The sequence below is a fragment of the Ischnura elegans genome, chromosome X (genome assembly GCF_921293095.1).
Source record: "Ischnura elegans chromosome X, ioIscEleg1.1, whole genome shotgun sequence".
Lineage (NCBI taxonomy): Eukaryota > Metazoa > Arthropoda > Insecta > Odonata > Coenagrionidae > Ischnura > Ischnura elegans.
Window position 1 is genome coordinate 61,180,332 of NC_060259.1, and position 19,898 is coordinate 61,200,229.

At 40.9% G+C, this 19,898-nt stretch overlaps 1 protein-coding gene across 5 annotated transcripts in view; it reads left to right on the forward strand.

Moving 5' to 3' along the window:
* LOC124171472 (single-stranded DNA-binding protein 3) overlaps positions 1 to 19,898 on the forward strand; it is a 184,442-nt gene that overhangs the window by 16,831 nt on the left and 147,713 nt on the right. For all 5 annotated transcript variants that reach the window (XM_046550643.1, XM_046550645.1, XM_046550644.1 and 2 more), the window contains exon 4: positions 3,635 to 3,719. In XM_046550643.1, the coding sequence (XP_046406599.1) occupies positions 3,635 to 3,719 (85 nt within the window). The remainder of the gene's footprint in view (positions 1 to 3,634; positions 3,720 to 19,898) is intronic.

Here is a 19,898-nt window from a genome sequence, read left to right on the forward strand (position 1 = left end):
ATGTCGCGATTGGTTTTAGAAAAGTTTTGCTACCGGGAGCGTCGAATCCGCTGATTACTCAGGCACCGCTAGTTTCTCCTCGTGTGATCCTTGAATAATTCGCATATGTTGACCAATGGTTTGTTATCATCAAGGACCAATGATTTGTTAACATCCAGGAATGATTTTATTAATGATTTTATCCGTTGCTTTGTCCTCAGTGCCATTCGTCAAAATATTTACCTACTTATCGTCACTGTACGTAGCACCTCGCACCTTGAAGTACTCAATTTGTGATGCATGGGAGTTGCTATCGTATTTTTTCAGATTTTTTCTGATAACATCTGGATAATTTGAAACGTTAATACGGTAGAAAATTATATTCGTCTTTTTTCTAGATTCATTTTATGTTCGTTGATTTCGTCTTCGTTTGTGTTCGCTCTAACCACTTGATTCTTATTCCTCACAAGAAGTGTATTTTCCTCTAAATATTCTTAATTACAGGCACGGTTTTATTGAATACATGGCCCTTAAATTATGCCTCAAAATAGAGTTCAATGGGCTGCGTCAATCATTGGTTTTTTTCTTCATTCGTCGTCATATATCATTTATTGATGGGTATGGTAACCAGCCTTTGAAGCTATGTGGAATTTGTGTCGTACATTCCATATTTGGATTGAGTTCTGGTTGTCGCACGAATCGCCGTCTTATGTTTCCCATTATGCTGGCGTGTCCTCTTGTTTGCCATGTTGATGTTTAAGAATGGCACACAGACAGTCCGTACTATGATAGGGTAGTTTCCTTCATCAAAGAAAACGGAAGGCATCATTTGCGATTCGTTATCCATCATTAGTGTATTCATAATGTACATATTATTTGCTTTAAGAAATCCCAGTTGAGACGAATATTGATGGTCAATTTTAACCTAATTTGAATAAGGCCAGATTGGCGCCAAGCGATGCCACTCCACGTGACGTCAGGGGGACCTAGATGCTATACGAGTGGATAGGAGTTTTACATCGTCTAGATGACCAATACGTGCATGAGGCTCAGAGCTCAGGGAGACATCTCATATTAATCATCTATTAAAATTGCCTATGGTCGGGAAGTTTTCTTCATTTGATAGGGTATTAATAATCCTTATTTCAGCCAAGGGCTACCTGTTATCAGACTACATCGTTGCGGCGCTCACAGTCTCGCACCAAGGTGGCCTCACACAGCGGCAGCCGGAACCAGAATGACATCACACGGGCTTTTCCCAGCATTCATACTTAGCCGTCGTGTTTTCGCGCGCTTGAAATTTTTCACTTTTCATTTAATCGCGAAAAATGGATACCGTAATTTAAAAATCTAAAAGCGTGACATACGTACTGAAGGACTAATAATCTTTCGATTTAGGCAATTAAGGATATTAGGAAACCACCCTATTATGCCGATAACGTCATGTATGTACTCATTTTGTGCATCGTGACGGCCCGCATTCAAAGGCATGTGTTTAGCTAAATGTGTTGCCCCTTCATGTCGCATATTCCCCCTTCCAATTATTGGACAGTTTAATTTATAGGAAAGACGTTCTAATGTTGATTTGGCTTTTTATCTTTTCATAATCATCCTTCACTTTTGTCTTAAAATTGATTGGCTATGTGATATTGCTCTTTCTCGTGAATATTATTTTCTAATACTCCTTTAAATATTTTGGTCTCTCGTTTTCATTCGATTATTGTGCGGGTTAACTTAATCGGGTGGGAGAAAACCTCCACTGCTGTTCGCGGCCAAAGACTCTGTTTGCTTAGCTGAAAGAATCATACTTCTTATTGATGTTTTATTGTCATTTTCGTCAGGAATTTATGTTTTTGATAGCCTTTATTTGAGAGATAGTTTGGTTTGTGATTCTGGTCTTTCCACAAGAGACGGTACGACAGCTCCTATAACCATTTATTACAACGTGGATTGGGGAGATTTTTTCTAATCGATTTTCGCAGGGTTTTCACAGCCGGCAAAAATCTCCTTTGTGTTACATGTGTTTCTGTTGTCTTATTTCGGGGTTATTGCCTTGTTTTGGTGAAGGGCTAGTGAGTATAGCGCTTTGTACTCGCTTCTTGTGTTTCAATCTGGGAATTTCCTTTCAGGCGCTTCCCGACCAAAACCTTTGCATTGCATGATGGTTGAGCTCACTCGAGTGACGTTTCTGTGCAAACGAACTTTCACCTAGAAGCCTCAGCGAACCTTTTCTTGTTACTTACTGTTAATCGTAGAAATCCATTCCACTGCTCTTCTAGCAGAGCTGTCATTTAAGATGCTAGGAGCTGCCTTAGCGCTTCAACACCTATGGTAGCTAATCGCGACTTAAAGGCATTGTGTGCCATTTTGTAGAAAAATGTAGTTTCCTTATTGTAAGTAGAGTATGATATTGTTGTTGCATAGTATTTTACCAACTATTTGCTCGTTTTATCTTCTTGTGGATGGTTAATTTCCGGGCCATAATCTTGCTCCTCTGTGACATTCGCCATAATATATGAAACCTTACGCTAAAGGTGCGTTTATAATTTTTTTGGGATTGTTGTACAATTTTTTCCAATCTCGCGTTTGATGTAATTTTTGTCTCCTGTGCCCTTCGGCAATGGAAATTGGTTATCTAATAACCCTTATGAGTTTAGCAGAATGGAATGCGAAACTGATCACCACATCACTTAATGCTGGTTTTCTTCATTTCTCGCTCATTTTTACACATTTAATTAGGTTTTATGCTACTGTCATCGTATTTTAAATAACATTGATTTGCTGGCAATAATTCGAGTGGAATCCTTCTTTGTTGCGACTTTCCCCTTTTTACGACTGGCAACCCGGGCTTTTAGTACCTCTCTTGGGGTGGTCGGTAGTAACACCGATTATTCTGTTCATTTTAAGTCACCGTTTTTGTGCTAACCCACGGGATAACTTGTATCGAAGTATCGTATTGATTACTTTATAGCGTTGGGTTGCTGGGTTGTTCCCACTCTCTTGGTGGCTTGAACTTCCATTGTTGTACTTACCCTTGTGCTGTCGATGTTATTATTGGTGATAATTCGATAACGATTTTTTTTCGATGAACTAGCGTCTTCGAAGCATGTCCACTTTGTTGTCCAAATTGTGCACCTTGTTTTCGAACGACCGTTTGTAGTTACGTATTTGAAAATATTTTGGGTCGTGTATTCTCTGTTCGTCTTCGGTTGCTGGTATTTTGGTGTCGACGGTTTTATTCGTCGTATATGTGGTACTGATGATTTTTTAGCAGTCTCTTTTATTGTGCATTATTTATTTTATGAGGACTGATTATATACATTTTTTCGTAATATGATTTTTGAAATCTTATGTTTCGGGGGTTAACAAAACCGCCACTCGTTCTTTTTGTGTAAACGGTGAAGCTGAATTTGAAATCGGTGTCTAAATTAACATAAATTTTCTATATCTTATTTGCCTAATACTTTTCTAAAAGATAAATGGTAAATGACAATGTGTTTTCTAAAACTGTAAAACTGTACTATTGACTGTGCTGTTTCAATTTTGGAAGTTCGGTCAATTTCCTTATAATCATTGCTATGAGACTAAATGAACAATTTATCTGTTCTGTATGTTGCTGACTTGTCTTATAACTTTTTGGCTCTTTCACTTTCAGTGTATTTTGGGATTTATACTGCGCTGCTCCTGAGAGAAGGGACACTTGTGAACACTCGAGTGAAGCGAAAGCGTTCCATGACTACGTAAGTATTCTTTTTCCTTCTTCGGGTTTTATCCTGGGCCTGGCTGTTACTTTATTTCAGACTGCAGAAGGGAAAAAAGGGTCCCCTTAACTCCTGGTATCGTTGGGCACCTGCTCACGATTCCTTTCTTTTATAAATCTTCACAGCTAATGCATCGTGAAGCTCTTCAATCGTGGGTGAATTCTCCATTGCGCCTTTTATTATCTTGGCAGGAAGTCAATTATTGTACGAATGCTGATTTGCTTCGTCCTTGCTTTTTTGAGTGTCATTGAGTTCCTCGGATTCATCAGAATGCCTCTTGGTGTGATAATTTTAGTTGAGTTAAACTGAATTGGACAATTATTCTAGTACAAACAATGGGGTTGTAGTTAATACGATAAACAATATCGGTTTTTTGTTCATTGATATGGTACATAGGTGTGAGAATGTATTAACTGCGAAAAAATCTTTCCTATTCCGTAAACCAATTCCTAGTGAAATAATCAGGTGTCGAAATAGTTACCACCCCGTTGCGGTCGCTGTCATCAGTGAGCCGACACTATGCGATGAAAGGGGAGATGCTCCTTACTCTCGTTATGATTGGGCAGAAGGTGACGTTGTCATTGGCTTGTGGCGTCGGCTCGGACCCTTTCCGAGTTTAGGTTTTCGTCGTTGGAAGCTTCAACGGCGATATGGCTCGAGAAGCACAGGAGGGACGAAAAATCAGAAATATGCGGTCCTTTATTTTTAGCAATCAATAATTTAGACCTCCGTCTTTGTCAACTACCCAAGTTATGGAGATCTTGGTAGTATTATTTAAAGTTATGTGGCCTGATTTCCATTTTTCATAAATTTTTTGACATAGGACGTGGTATTTTTATTATTGTACTGGTCTTATACAAGTTGGAAATATATCCATGGCTATAATATCAGTTTCCCCCCAAAGTGAGGACTATTGGCAATAGCTAAAATGCGTCGATTTTACCAGAATTCTGTTTGATACTATTTGTCCTTCTCGAAAAAATTTCCTTTCCTTAGTTTCAAATGAGACAGCGTAATGTGGCGTTGAATTAATGATTTTTTAGTTTGACCATTTAAAAGTACTTTGTAAACGTAATTGAGGACATGTCCACAGAAATGGGGGTTTATGGTCACCTCGTGCCATGAGTGTCGGGACTTTCAACATTTATTCATATGTAGGCGTTAATGATTGGCCTGACGTTCCTACTGACGGCGTGGGTATCTGCGTTTTGCTTTGGCGTCAATCAGCGTGGTCGTCGCATGGATGTGCGGGAGGCCCTTTCCTGTGGGCGACCTCTTCATTCACAGAGAAAAGTCTACCTACTTGCTCGGACCTCCCTCTCCCCCCCCCCCCCCCCCCCCACACAGGAAACTCCCTTCCAGCCCCTCCCGCCTCCCCGCGTCTTTGTCCACGTCGAGATCCCCTCCCCCGACTTTACCAAGCGCTCCCTGCACGACTTACGTCGAAAGGCCTTTTTGCACGGGGCACGTACTTACTCAATCTGACGTGTGTGCGAAGGCGCAGTCAAAATTGCGTCGTGTGAAGCGGTGAAATGCTAGAACGCATGCGCGGATACTTGGACGCGAGATGGCAAAATATCCCGTTCTAATTTCGCGAAATTCCACGCTAATTAAGAAATTAATGCAGTTCTATCCTGCGCAATTCCGTGCCCCGTGTAAAACGGCCTTAAGAAAAGGATCGATATGTTTTCATTATTATATTCCCTTTACGTTCAGTTTTTCAATCTGGCGGCTGCAGCAATATATATATGCTGTTTACTCGGGGTACATCAGAGCGCAATTTGACGTATCTGCGCTTACGTGCGTAGGCGCAGTCAAAATTTCATCGTGTAAAGCGGTGAATTGCTAGAACGCATGCGAGAATTTTGATGATAGTTTAGCACCTGCTCTAAATTCTAGCTCGCGTTTTCGCAATTTCAAAAATTGCTAACCTGCGCAATGGCATGCCCCTTATATAACGGCCTTTTGGGCTTAATAGTTGTTTCTGCGACCAGTAGTAATTATTTTCGGGTGTCAATTAGACTTCTAAGCCAGGAACTGATAACTTCCAAGTCCATTAGTCACTAGTAATTTTACCTTCCTTTGTTTTATTGTTGTTTTTGCCAAATATTTTGGGCTATCCTCCTTTTATTACCTCTACTTCGTCGATATGCTCATCGTTATCCATTCGCTCAACGATCTCAAAATAAGCTCCCGTGATAGGATCATTGGAGTTATGAAAGGTTTGGGGTGAGTTTCTTAAGTGCGTGGGCGTTTATGTTGATATCGGTGCCGTAAATGTTTTAGATATTCGGAAATATGTGTCTTTTGCCACGTTAAGGCCTATCACTCAAGGCGTTAACTTATACCGCTTGCGCCAAGACTCTCCCGTCTTGACCGTACGTGATCGTACCGATTTCTGCGAAAATTCGCCGTAACTACAGTATTTCTCGGTATCTCAAGTTTTTTTTCTGACGTCTCGTACTGTTAGTTCTTCACATTATGTTCATAAGAAGATCCCTACAGATTCACTATTTATTTATTTCTTTGCTGCGTTATTACTGAGGACCGAAAAGTTATTATCATTTCTAACACGTGACGCAGCCCTTTTATTTTATGGTCATAGGCAATATCATGGGCCCTCATGGAACGGTTACCGTCTCAAATACCTTAATACATATAATTTATGAATTCATCGTCGTTGGCCAAGAATATTAATGGGTCGCTAAGGAAATTTTAACTCCCCTTGATAATGCGATGGGTCTTTCTGCGTTGGCGGTTGGCATGTTTGTTTATACGTCGATATCTCCCTAAGTCACCATTTGGTTGTCAGAATAGATAAAGCTCGTCGCGAAATCGAACGGCTCCGATGCGTTGGGACCAGTCCCAGTGTCCACGTCCCCTCTGCGAAAAACCGAAAAATGTTATTTTTCATTCTTTCAAATTTTCATTCTTCGAATGCTAGTCAAGATTTATATTTCGACGCGGCTTGACCTCCCACCACTTTTCCACCCTCCATGATAGGATGTGCAGTTTGATAGATAGATTACTTTGCACCATGATGTCTCCATGTTTCTGGGTTTCACCGCGTGGATTTTCTTTTTGACGACATTTTCTCCGGTATTCCAACTGGCGTCATCAGGTCGATGCCGGGATTCATTTCTTGGTGATTTCTATAGTTCATATAAGTCACCAAGAAATGAATCCCGACATCGACCTGAAGACGCCGGTTGGAATACCGGAGAAACTGTCGTCATAAAGAAAATACACGCGGTGAAACCCTGAAACATGGAGACATCATCTAGACAACGCCGCGGAAAACTACGCATCTACTTCGTATCATGCTTGAAATGTATCGCAAACTGTTTCGTTATCTCTAGCTCTTAGAGGGGGATTGGGGAAGAATTGCAAATGTTTCATCAAAAATGAAAAAAGAATTTGTCGCCGAAGTCGTTATGTAGTTCACATGTTAACGTCATGCTTTAATTGTATCGAAAACGGTGTTTATTTATCTCCAGCACTTACGCGGGAAATTGGGGGAGAATTGCAAATGTTCCCTACTTAAAATGAAGAATTTTAAGAGTAAGATTTTTCGCCTGGATTATAACGGATCTTACGTATTTCGCTGACACGTTAGCGAAAATATTTTGGATTTTGGATTCCCTTAGCGCCATGAATAAAATTATGGAAATTATAAGGATTGTATCTGAAGTCACACGATTTCGTTCTTGGCAACGACTTGAATCCACCGTGCAGCCACGTTGAGCACTCTGTTTACGCTTAATCTAACATACATACTCGTTCGCGATATCCACGTCCCTGCTTATAGCCGCCTACCCCCACCACGGGCGATTTTCTCCTCCGGCGCCGCTCACTGCGCTTCGCATCGTCGTCACGCACCCGGTGCAAGCCGCGTGGGCGGGCGCGAGGTGCAACCATAGGGGAACATCCATGAACTTTTGAGGCGGGAGGGGCGCTTGGAATAGCCGGCAGTTAACCCCCAACGGAACCATACTACGATCTGAGGTCAATTTATGGGGTTTGAAGTTGCTGGCGCGCTCTCAGACGCCTATTTTCTCTCCATGCGCGACGAGTGTATTTAGTCGATTTGCGTGTTGAATGAGATGGATCTTTCTTGAAGTCGTCATTTAAGTCCTTCGCTGCAACAACTAAGTTACTGTGGGTTTCTAAATGTGATAATTCTTTTCCATGAATTGGAAATGGCTGTACTATAATTCTGTTTCTTTTCAATTTTGTACATTCCTGTCTGCCGGTTGCTGCTTGGGCCACTCAGGATTATTTATCGAGATCTAGCTGGAGCAGTTATCGTTTTTAATCGTCTTTCTATTTTCCTTTTTTGCTATATTCCATTGGCCATATTCGACAAAAATCCACATGATATCATGGTTCTGAACTTCTTCTAGAGTCATCATAAGTGAAGGGGTGCATTGATGAGACATACGTTTTTGACCTTGACGCCACCTTGTTTTGATGTTCGATTGACTATTAGGAGCTTGAATGAGCTTGGAAATTAATTCTTAAGATTTCAAAGATCAATTTTTCACCGTATAAACAGTTTTAAAGCCGGAGTTCGATCGTTATGCGTTATCTTTCTGGTAGGTTCCCATTCCATTAGCCTTCATATCTTGGTGGGTGTGAATTTTGTTTAGTGACAGAGATCGCTAATTACACTGATTCTGGCAATGTGTCATTCAGTGGCGTGTGTGTGGAATTGCATCGCACTTTGGTTCCTAATAATGAATTCCCTCCTTGTGTGAGAAGAGCATTTGTTCAAATATGAAGGTATTATTTCGCTTGGATGAACGTCAGTGCACGGTATGCGTCGTTTCGCTCGGGCTGATCATTTCTTAGTGTTTGGCTCATCTCTACTCCGTCGAGTACAACCAGGCACTCCGACTATGCACCTCGCTTGGTAAGCGGAAACCGATAACTCCATTGCGGTAGGCCGTCGTTAGCTCGACGGTCATTTCTATTTACCCTCTCCTTACCTCGTGGCGCGTATTTTCTCCAAAACATTTAAACTCCATGGAGCTCTAATCGCTCTGCCTTCCACCGTTGTGAACGACATAATGAATTCATTTGTACCTCAAGGCATTTAAAATATGGAACTGCCATTGATGGCGCTGAGAAGTCATTATTTATCATATTTATTCGGTATGTACCCAACTATTACGAAGTTCCTTGCTTATTGCTCTCTTCTTTCTTTTCGAATAAAAAGTTTGATCTAAAATTTTTTATTCGAAAAGAAATGTTTTTTCTAAAATTTTCATTGTTGCAGTCTTGTTTATGTTGTTTCCGGTAATTGGTATACAATCTCACTTATTTCATAAGGGACGTTGTTCAAGAAGACGAGTGTCTGAACAGCGAGAATAAGCGTTTATGTTAGAGAGCAATTCAATAGATTTGCATTTTGTGCGTGTATCCTTATCGTAATATGTCATGGACGATGACAGTGGAGAATCCTGGTTCTAAGCTCTCGAAATTTGGTGGTACAGAAGAAGTGAAGGTCAAATGAATAGATTGTGTAACTAATGTGGAAATTCTAAGAATAGTAGGCGAGAAGAGACGTCTTCTGAAAACCTTGGGTTAAAAACGAGCCAATTAATTGGCTAAATGATGAGAGGCAATGGTAAAATTATAATTATCGTTAAAGGGCAGGTTGAAGGAAATAGCGGTAGATTTACGCCTGGGATTAGATACATTGAGCAGTGGGTGAAGGTGGCTGTTTAGCGAAGTATTTATGTTGATATTAAAAGATGAGACCAATTTGAGGACTGAGTAGTTGATTCATACCATTCCACAGATTGACGTCCTTTCATTCCTGTATGAAAGTGTTTTTGGTTGTGTTGTAAATTATTATTCGAAATGCACCTGTCTTTGTGCACAAGTATCAGAGGACGTTTTTACGAGTTTTGCGTTGCTGTATTATTATTGCCTCCGATTCGAGGCTTCTCCGGCGTCGTGGGCCTTGACATTTATGTCATCGCTCGACCTAGTGCTCCTTCGCGGCAATTTGTCTGGCGTGTGGACAGGCCTTCTCGTGGTTGATGATGATGATGACGCCTTTGGTGGCTACAGGTGGGGGCTCCAGCCTTTTCTTCCCTATTGATACTCAACGCGTTCCATTGCGTTGTGATTGGTAGAGTGGCTTAAATTGGGGTTTTATTTAAATTTTAGTGAACGATTTCACCCTACTGCCTTAATCGTTTCGTAATTGAGGTGGTTCGTAGAACTCCTCGCAATTTCCAAGTGGTAGGTACTTGCTAATCAAAAAGTGTGATTTTAAACCTTTTGCTGTTAGTTTTTTGCAAGCTTCTTATTTATGTCTAATTGTTCGTACACGTGAGGCGAGAATCTTGTTGGCTTAGTTTTTGGTAGACATTAGTATAGTTAAACGATTTTAATTTTTTCCTGGTGAATACTTGGTTCTCAGCCAGGCTTATATAAAAGCATTAACCTGGCTGAGAACCCGAGAAATATTCGTCATTAGTAAAGTTGTTTATGGTGTGATGCATACTGTAACACGGTCTGTTGGCGCAGAGATGTTGTGCACTCGAGTTAGTAGTAACTTAAACAGCCTGACCCCGACGTTGGACCGCAATTTTACTTTTCCAATTTTGAGTTTTTATCAAGCATGAACGTTTTTGTCAGTGATGCTGTAGATTTGAGTTCCTGTAACAAAGACGAGATTTTATGGCTTTTCGTGGGAAATACGGAAGAATGATAATTGTGACGTAGGTAGACTTTTTTGTTGGTATCCTTGTAATCGGCATGCCCGCAACTCACGTGTAATTGCTTGTTTTGTTGTGGGTGTATTAGATGTGGTGGTATGTCTCGTGGAACTTGCTTGTTCCATCTGTCTAGAACTGCACTGCCTGTGCATGTTAGTGCCTTGAAGTTTAAAGGACTTTTATCCTTACATATGATGTGGATTTCAATCTTTAAAATTCTTAATGATGAAATATTTTCATGTAAAATTCGAAAGTTAATTTAATTGAAAAATTATCGATTAATGCACTGAATTTTGGCGTTTTATCGAAAGAGATTCTAATTTTACGCCATCGACGTATTTGTGAAGCATTGTGTGAGAAATACGTGCTGCTACGGAACAACCTTATTGAATCATCGGCTCTGCTTCAATATTTGATGGAGCCTTAACATTATCAAAATGCATGTAACTAATGTTTCATCAGCCTGTCTTTTATTTAAATGGAAAGGTCGAAGTGCATGGAATCACTCTCGAACCTACCAAACTTATCTAAGGAGTTTTCAATGCTACTGAAGATGTTGTCGCTTATGGAACCTTGGACCATTCTACAAAATATTAATACACTCACATGCGAATAGTCGGTGACAAGTGGTTACCATACAGTATCTTCACTCGCAAATGCGTCGTCCTGGTTATAATCATCTGAATTTAGAATTGTTTCAACGTATATAATTTTATTTTAACCCTAGGATTGTAATAGTTTTTCTCTGGAAATAACCTTCCCCCGCATCAGATGATTCCGCGAGTATATAGCTTTTTTCTTAGTGTGTCCAAAACCCACTCGATTGCGGGATCTTCTTATTTTATGGTTTGGGAACTTAGCAATTTGCGTGTCTTAATGCGTGTTGTATTGTTTATTTCGCTCATTCCACGCACACGGAATGCATGGATATCCATGCTTGTGTGCTGTGACTCTTCTATGAGAGGCGGGTGACAAGTCTCCGTCGGGTGGGTAATGCGAAGGTCGTGGTTCCCTTTCAGTGATGTTCATGCGGCGTGTGGCCTAACGTGGATGGGTGTTTGACCCCTTCTCCCCACCTCCCCTCCGCGCCGCTGCCACTCACTCCAAATGCTATTTCCGTGCGGGACGATGCAGTCCACGCCTCTGCGTCCGCTGCTGCTCTCGGGCCCCGATAAGGGCTCTTCTTTGGACACTTTCGATGTATTTCTCGCGCACTCATATCTCATATTTATTAGTCTCATGACTAGGTTTATGACTTCAACTGGAATCGCACCTGGAAGTGGATTATGTACATTTCTATTGATGTACACTGGTATTTATTTATTGGTTAGATGTATGTACCCATAGGTAATAAATATTTAGCTCGGTTCGTGAAGTGTTGGCGTGCAAAATTATAACTCAATGCAGGTGATGAATTGGTTAGATAAATCGTTGCAATATTTCCACTGGATTTTATTTTAACAAAACGCGTTTCGTTGTTTCAAACAACATTATCAAGTGCAATTTTTGTAATAAGGGCAATGTTTGTAACAACGAAACGCGTCGTGTTAAAATAATATCTATTGGAAATATTGCATTGTCTCGTTTAACTTATATTGAGAACTACCACCACATTATGCCGTATGTCATACAAGATACAGGTGACAAATATTTGTTAGCGCATTCTATCGTGAAACCTAAATCTACTATATTAATTCGTATCCAATATTGAAAATGGCTTGTTTTTTTAATTTGTTTAAAACTTGTTTTAACTCCGCGAATATTATCCAAACCTCGAGCTCGCTTCTGACTCCTAAACCATGTAATCGGCTCCATCTCGTTCCTAGCCTACTTTTTTATTTCTTTAAATTCTTTGTTTGAGTTTTCCCTTTATTTTAAGCTCTTTTTTGTTATGTGTAGAATTGATTCACATTTTTCCAGCCCTTCTTGTTAATCCGTGGTGCTGCATTTTGGAGTTAACCCATTATAACCCAATATTGCTTCAAGCAACGTCATAAATGTACATATTATATGCTCTGTTTAGGAAATATGTAAACTACGCATAATTTTGTGTTGTTAATTGTAATGACGAAATATTAAGCTGCCATAATTATGATTGATTGCAAAATTTTCAAGTTTTCATAATGAGTAATCTTGAAATTTGAATTCTCCCAAAAGTAGCTCTGGGTTAGAAAGGGGTAACCGTTTTAGGGTTTGGTATTTGAGAAGCTGCTGCGAATATACCAGCTAACTCTGAATTAGTTTCTTCATCGCCCATCGTTTCATCTCTTTTGAGTGTTATATGACTGTCAATGGATTATCGATATCGGCGCCGTAGCCTTGTTTCTTTGTCCTGCGACATAAATGATACATTATGTTGTGAATCCTGGGTCTAGGGACCAATTTCTGTCCGTGGGGTTCGTATAAGATTGTAGGGAATTTATAGTGATCGGAAACCTTTTCCTCTAATCTCGGCTCGTAAGGTTTGGCGATAGCATTTTATTTTACTTGTCTTGTAGATTTCAAGCATTGCGATCTGTCTGCATCATTCCCATGGCGATCGTCATGGATAGTATGCAGTATCCGAGTCCAATGATAAATGTAAATTCATATCGTCAATTACTCTAGGCACCGCAGTATTTCGATCCCCGTTCCGTCCTTGCAGCTCACTGCTTCAAAGCAAAAGTTTTTTAAGTCGAGGTAGAACTCATTTCGGTCCTGTTAGTGCATGGTAATAATACGTGTTTAGGATATAAGTTCCTATCCACGGGCCACATCGCACTCTGAAGATTAAATGTTGACTTTTTTAATAGGCATTCACCACGTACTAACCAGCGGTATCTATTTAAGGAGCCACCAATAAGCGTAAAGTTGGTGCGCATATCCTCTTGCGAATACACCATTTGCCCTCTCCGAAATTCGAATCTCGATAGTGAAATTTAAAAAAATGTAATTCCTCATAATACAATAGTATACGACCTGGGTTTCGGCATGTCACGTCTTCTGGTACACATTTGCCTTCGTTAATGAAATGTAAATATCTTGATAAGCCCACATAAAATGAATACTTTGTAACCTAGGTTTCGACAGGGCACATCATAATCTAGATTATCATGATGATATCATCGGTGTAAATGTACCTGATGTTGATGACGTCACGTTGAAACCTAGGTCGTACAGTGTTAAATTTGTGTGGAATTACAAAGTTTTTTTTTACATTTCACTATTTGAAATCGATTTCATAAAGTCACGCCCGAGACAGCGAATCGAATCTGGATCCCCGTAACCTACACTAGGTGCTCCAATAACTTGATATACAATAATATAGAAAGGCTTAATCCGAAATGTAACTTGGGCCTTTCAAACAATTGTATAACTTGGCTGCCCCGTACAATCCTGTGTGCATTGCGTTCCCTGGGAGTCGGCGTGCTCGCTAAGGTCGGAAAGAGGCGGGGCGCGGAAACCATGATTTTTCCCCCCTTCTCCCGAATCGTCCTCGAACCTGAGATGCGTGCGTGAGGATATCCTCGCGTGCGCGCGTGTTTACGTGCGTGCCCGCCGGATCGTTGCCGCTGTATCGAGCGATCCGAATTTGTCACACTCGGTGGCGGATGTGCCGAAAGATGGCCCCACTGTGCCCTGCGCCTAGCCCCGTGGTGGAGGGGGAGGGGTTGGATGCAAATGAGGGGGGTTTTGCTCGCCCCCTGCCGTCTAGCAGGGTCGCTACTGAGCTGGAGAAGCGGGAATATTCAGGGAATGACCGAGGATCGTTAATGGTATCCACAGAATGTACCCAAGTATGCTTAAGTAATAATCTCTTTAGAATATTCTCTTGAAATGCAGCATGATATATTTTAACATCGTTTCACCTGGTATGAATTTTTTGAGAATTTTTCCCTAAGTTATGTTTTTTCGTGGAATATAACAAACCACAGTTTTTATTACACCGTAGCCAATGGAATTAAAGTATTGAGATGTAAAGGAAATATAAATTTTTTTCTTCGAATCATTTGGTGATTTTCAGTCGAGACTCGGTTATTCGTTATGCGTATCTAACGAAATCGGAGATTAATGCATAACCACGGAAAATGTGTACAAAATAGGGTAATTTAAGAGAACGTTCCCCTTTAGCCTTCCACCTTCGTGCCGTTATTAAAATCACGGAAAAGATCATTCGTGGATTTTTATTTATAATCGTATACAACTTTAGCTGTCGCTAAAATTCAAGTTTTCTCATTTCATTGGAGAACGTGCCCACAAAAGCGTGCATAACAGATAAACAAAAGCGTCCTCACTTGACAGCTGATCAGCAAAGTCAGGAAATCGAAAACTGATCCCTAAATACTAAAAGACTCTTCGTGACAAATAAATATTGGAATTTTTGAGTTTGAGGCGAAATATTAATTGTTCTTCAGAATTTCTCGGCGCAGGAACCGATATAACTTATTTCACAAGTTGTGCTTAAGTCGTAATCTTCCTTTAAGGTAGTAGCTTTCATTAATCGTAAGTGATGATTAGTTAAATGTTTTCTACGAAATTACATTGATACGACTTACTTATAAAGGATTTCGGCCATAGAGTCGCAAGTGGTTCGCGCGGTCGCGGTTATTTCGTTTAAAGAAATAGCTTGTTAAGCTTCCTAAGTCCTCTCAGAACTTAAGTAACTTCAACTTAGTTTTGTCGGTCAACTCCTAATCAAAAAGGTCATATTATGCAAACTATGCGTAAAACGCACGAAAAGTAGTATTTTCTCAGAGCTATATGAATTGCGGTGGTCATTACTTTAAATTAGGAATTTCTTTCAAAAGCTTGCTTCGCTTTGGGAGTTATCGCTTATAGACACCTCTGCTTTAAAAGAGGTGTTCAATTCCTTATTGATAAGTGGTGCACTTGAAGTATATGTAACTTTCGTATTCTTCTCTCTTTCGTACAAATAATTTAAACCGTATGACCCCCTAAAGAGATGGGTCGACCAAATTTATTAGTGAATAATAATTGGGAAAATGAAATGGATGGCAAAAATTCTGTAACACTCCTTCCTTCATCATTTTCCTTTTCACAAATTTGTCCGGGATGTGGAGAGATACGTTTTTCCAGTTGAGCTTACCCCCACGATGTCTCCAATGTTGTCCTTTTTCGTGAGGATATTTAAATGCTTGGAAAAATTCTAGCATTCCGTGAGGCCTCTCATGAAGTCTGTATTTTACCAGGAAATGTGCCACTTAGAGGTTTCCGTTGCCTTAGTATAAGTACCCGAATAACACACATTATACGGAATACTGTACGTAAGTCAGGAGATGCCCAGACAAAGTGCACACACAGACTTCGCCTACGGACAAATTATCTAAACCCTTTGTCGTTGTAAAGAGAAGGCTTAATTTGATTCATTAGTTGTTACGTATTGGGCAAATTATGTCATAAACTGTGTGAAAGGCGTGACGCGTAGCATTTTCGATCTAAAAACGCCGTCTGGCAACCCTGCTGTGGCCGCCGCGCTTTCCCTACCCGTGCCCTACGCGATGCATGACGCAGGTTCGAAGACGCCGGGTTGCATCAAACGTGGCCAGCGTGTCTGTGCTCTTAGGGGGGGGATCGCCGGCCCTTCCCTTCCTGCGCGTCTTTTAAATTTAGAAAACTGCTCTTAGGAGGAATCCTCATATTCTTTTTTTCCGAGGCATAAGCAGCCTCGTCTCTCCCCTCACCTCTGCCTTCTCCCCCCCCTCTCGTTCCCCCCTGCCCCCCTTAGCGGATCCAGATCAATACGCCACGAGGCCCGCGCCCGATGTCTCCGCCCCCACCCGCCCAGCTCCCGGTGCCGCATCCAAGCTCGCCCCCTCCCTCCCAGCTGCACTTCGCCCCCCAAATACTCCTCCCCCCTCTTACTCGCGCGCTGCTCTGCCGGGTCGTGTGTTTCTGCATTCGTGCCCGCCCCGTGCGTTAGTGCACACGATCTTTGGGCCTGGACATCTTCGGGTCCGGGGCGTGGGGATATACCTCTCTCCGTCTCAGTCTTGCCCCCACGCCGATGTCTCCGATTTTTTCTTTTTCCGCGAGGATATTCAAATGTTTAGGGAGAACTTTGGAGTAGAAATCCCTCTCATGTAGGCAGTATTTGTCCAGGATATGTGCCATTGAGAGGTTTTATAAACTAATTATACCCCGAGAACATACGTATATTATGATGAATACGGTACGCGAGTCTGTAGACTGGAGGTTTCACAGCATTCCAGCCTGTCATTAATCTATAAAGTTTCAACCCCTGGGCCCCCGTTCATGCCCGCAGTTGCCTCTGCGTCTAACCCGTTTTCAATCTTCGGCTTTAGCCATAGAGTTTATATTACTTTGTGTGAAACAGACACTATCGTGGCCCAGTGGAAAATTTAACTTTTTCTGTGCGAGGATATTCTTGTGCTCATGCGGCATGTGATGTTTCCCCAATTTTTCTCATTGAATTATTTTATTTCCTTTTTTTATTTATTTCATACTGCCCCGTAAACAGCACATAGAGGCCTTTTACAACGGAGGAATTAAAAAATCGATACAAAAACATCCATGCCCTGGATTGAGACTATCAACCCAGGCGGGATTCGAACCTACAGTTTGGCAGACTTTACCCCACCGCCACCGTGGCCTTGTCGCAAAACGTCGCATTTTTAAGATACACATGTATTTGATTTCCTTTTATACTGCTATACGAGTTAGTGGACTCTTACAAATAGTGTAGTTTCCTTCATCATAGAAAACGAAAGGCATTCATTGCGATTCGTCAGTTGCGATTGCGTTCACCATTTGTGTATTCATAATATACAAATTATTTGGTTTTAGAAACCCCACTTCAGACGAATGTTAATGGTCAGTTTTAACCTCATTTGAAAAAGGCCAGAATGGCGCCCATGTGATGCCATTCCACGCGACGTCACAGGGACGTCGTAGATGCTATACGAGTAGTAAGGAGTTTTACATCGTCTGAGATTACCAATACGTGCATGAGGCACAGAGCTCAGGGAAACAACTCATAATAATCACCTATTAAAGTTGCCTAAGCTCAGAAAGTTTCCTGTTTTCGATAGGGTACCCATTAATAATCCTTATTTTAGCCAAGCGCTACCTGCTAGCAGGGCACCCTTCGCTACCGCCATGCTCGGCAGCAAGCAGCCTGCATCGTAGCGGCGTTCATAGCCTCGCACCCAGATGGCATCCCACAGCAGCAGCCAGACGTCACACGGGCTTTTCCCAGCATTCATACTCATCCGTCACTTTTTCGCGTGCTTGAAAATTTTCACTTTTCATGCAATCGCGAAAAATAGATATCGCCAATTGAAAATCTGAAAGCGTGAAATATCTACTCCAGGAATAATAATCTTTCGACTTAGGCAATATAAAAATAATCGTAAACCACCCTATTCAAGCCTAGTTTTCTAATCGTAAGGAAAGAACCGTTGAAGTCCAGATAGAGCGAGCCAGGGGGGGGGGGGGAATGGGTTCTTCCTCCTTAGTTAAGGACGGTCAACCATCTTTTCACTCAGCGAGCTGTCACTCATCCAACAAGAGACTCCGGAGAAGCGTCTTGTTGTTAAATTTTGCTTTTTCGTCTGGAGAATTATCAATTTTAATCATCAAAGAATATAGCTTTTCCGGTTATGTTTTTCATACTCCACAGGGTGTTTAAAGTTCAACTAATAACGAAATCCGAGTCGAGGCATGAATGGTTAGAATGAGTCCACAATATCATATTGCAACATTAAAGGAAACCAAATACATTCCTTATCTTTTAAGCTGTTCTTCTGCAGCATCTGTGGTCATACTTTGCACATTGTACAGCCATAGGTCTGATTATAGTTCTATCAGTCGGTTAAGACATCGTGATTTACATAGGAGGTGAACATGTGTCAATGTTGCGAGCAATGATTGCACCCGTGGAATCAGTTGGACCTTAATGCGCGGCCATGCAATGGGAAACTATTTTCATGAACTAGGTCCATCTGGTCCATCAGTCTACCCATCCGGCGATTTCTATCAGTTTACTCCGGCGATGTCAATGCGTCCATGTGCGGCCGGCTGGACTCCCGATCTTCCTCCGTAGTCATTCCTTAATTCCTAAAGGTATTTGGTGATAATCGTACTTATCCGAGCTTCGATTGTGCGGCGTGTATCGGAAGTTAATGACTTCTTGTGACAGAAGAATGGAGTTAGAGAGACATATGTGTTTGACACACGTGTTTCAGCCAGGTATTCGCTGCGAAACTTATCGAAGTGCATGGTGATTTCAGCTCCGTACAGGTATTTTTATAACTTTTTTTGATATAAAATAATGTTTTTGATTAGGGCGAAAAATTTCATTCCGTATCAAATAATTAGAAAAGTTATTTCCTTCGTCGCTTTCTATAATATTGTCTAACACCTCCACAGTGGCTCCCAACTCTAATATCCTGCCATTCTTTCCTGGTTGGGGAAGGACGAAAAATTTGATTTGTGTAGGCTTACAATTAGAGACGTGGATGACATTTAGCACCTATAATGTTAACGAGGTTGTATTTGAAAGATATGTTATTGATGCATGATGGAGTTTCTAACTCTACGTTGAGAGACTCACAAATGACAAAACGACTTCGTTTTCTTTATATTTTCCCCGGATTTATTTTTTTGTGCAGCATCTCAAGAGGTAATTTTCAAGTACTGTTGAGGTTGAAACATGTTGTACATGTTATTTGTGAACTCCAACTTCCTCAAAGTTGAAGCCGGAAGCCATTGAATGTTGGGAGACTCCTCTACGAGTGATAAAATGAGAAATAATTCTCTACTCCACTTTATTAATTGCGTGAGATGGTACTATGTCTCGAAACCGGTCTTACGGAATAAAATATACTGTGGAACACCGAAGAGTTTGTTTTTCTATTATACGCATTTCAACTCATAAGTCCGAGCTATTTGAAGTCGAATGTCTTTATCAGCCTCGAGTACTATGGAAGGGTGTGATGCTCCCAGTTTAGCGATTACGTTCTTTCCTCATAATAATTCGCTGTTGTCGTTATGTGCTCATATGGCCTTTTGCGAGTATAAAATAGTTACATGAGATTGTTTCGGAAAGTGAAATAGTGTTGCGTGTATTAATGTCATTGGCAATTGGTAAAAATGTTGATATTTTGGGTCATCATTTGTACGATCGTGTTAAGCAGTTTGATAAAGCTAAAGATGTATAATATGTTAACTGATATATAACTATCAGAAATAAATCATCTGAAAGCATCAGGTTTCATCAGAAAAGAACCTATCCCATTATCATTGACGCACTCGCTACATGTTGTATCATACGTTCAGCTGGGAGTCATTTACATAGAATGACAAGCCTTATATGTGGTCCAATATGGACAATTCCTCTCTATCGTTTTCGAATGTTTCTATGATTGTCTTACGTGAAGAGTTTTCGAATGTCGTTAATCGTGTAAGC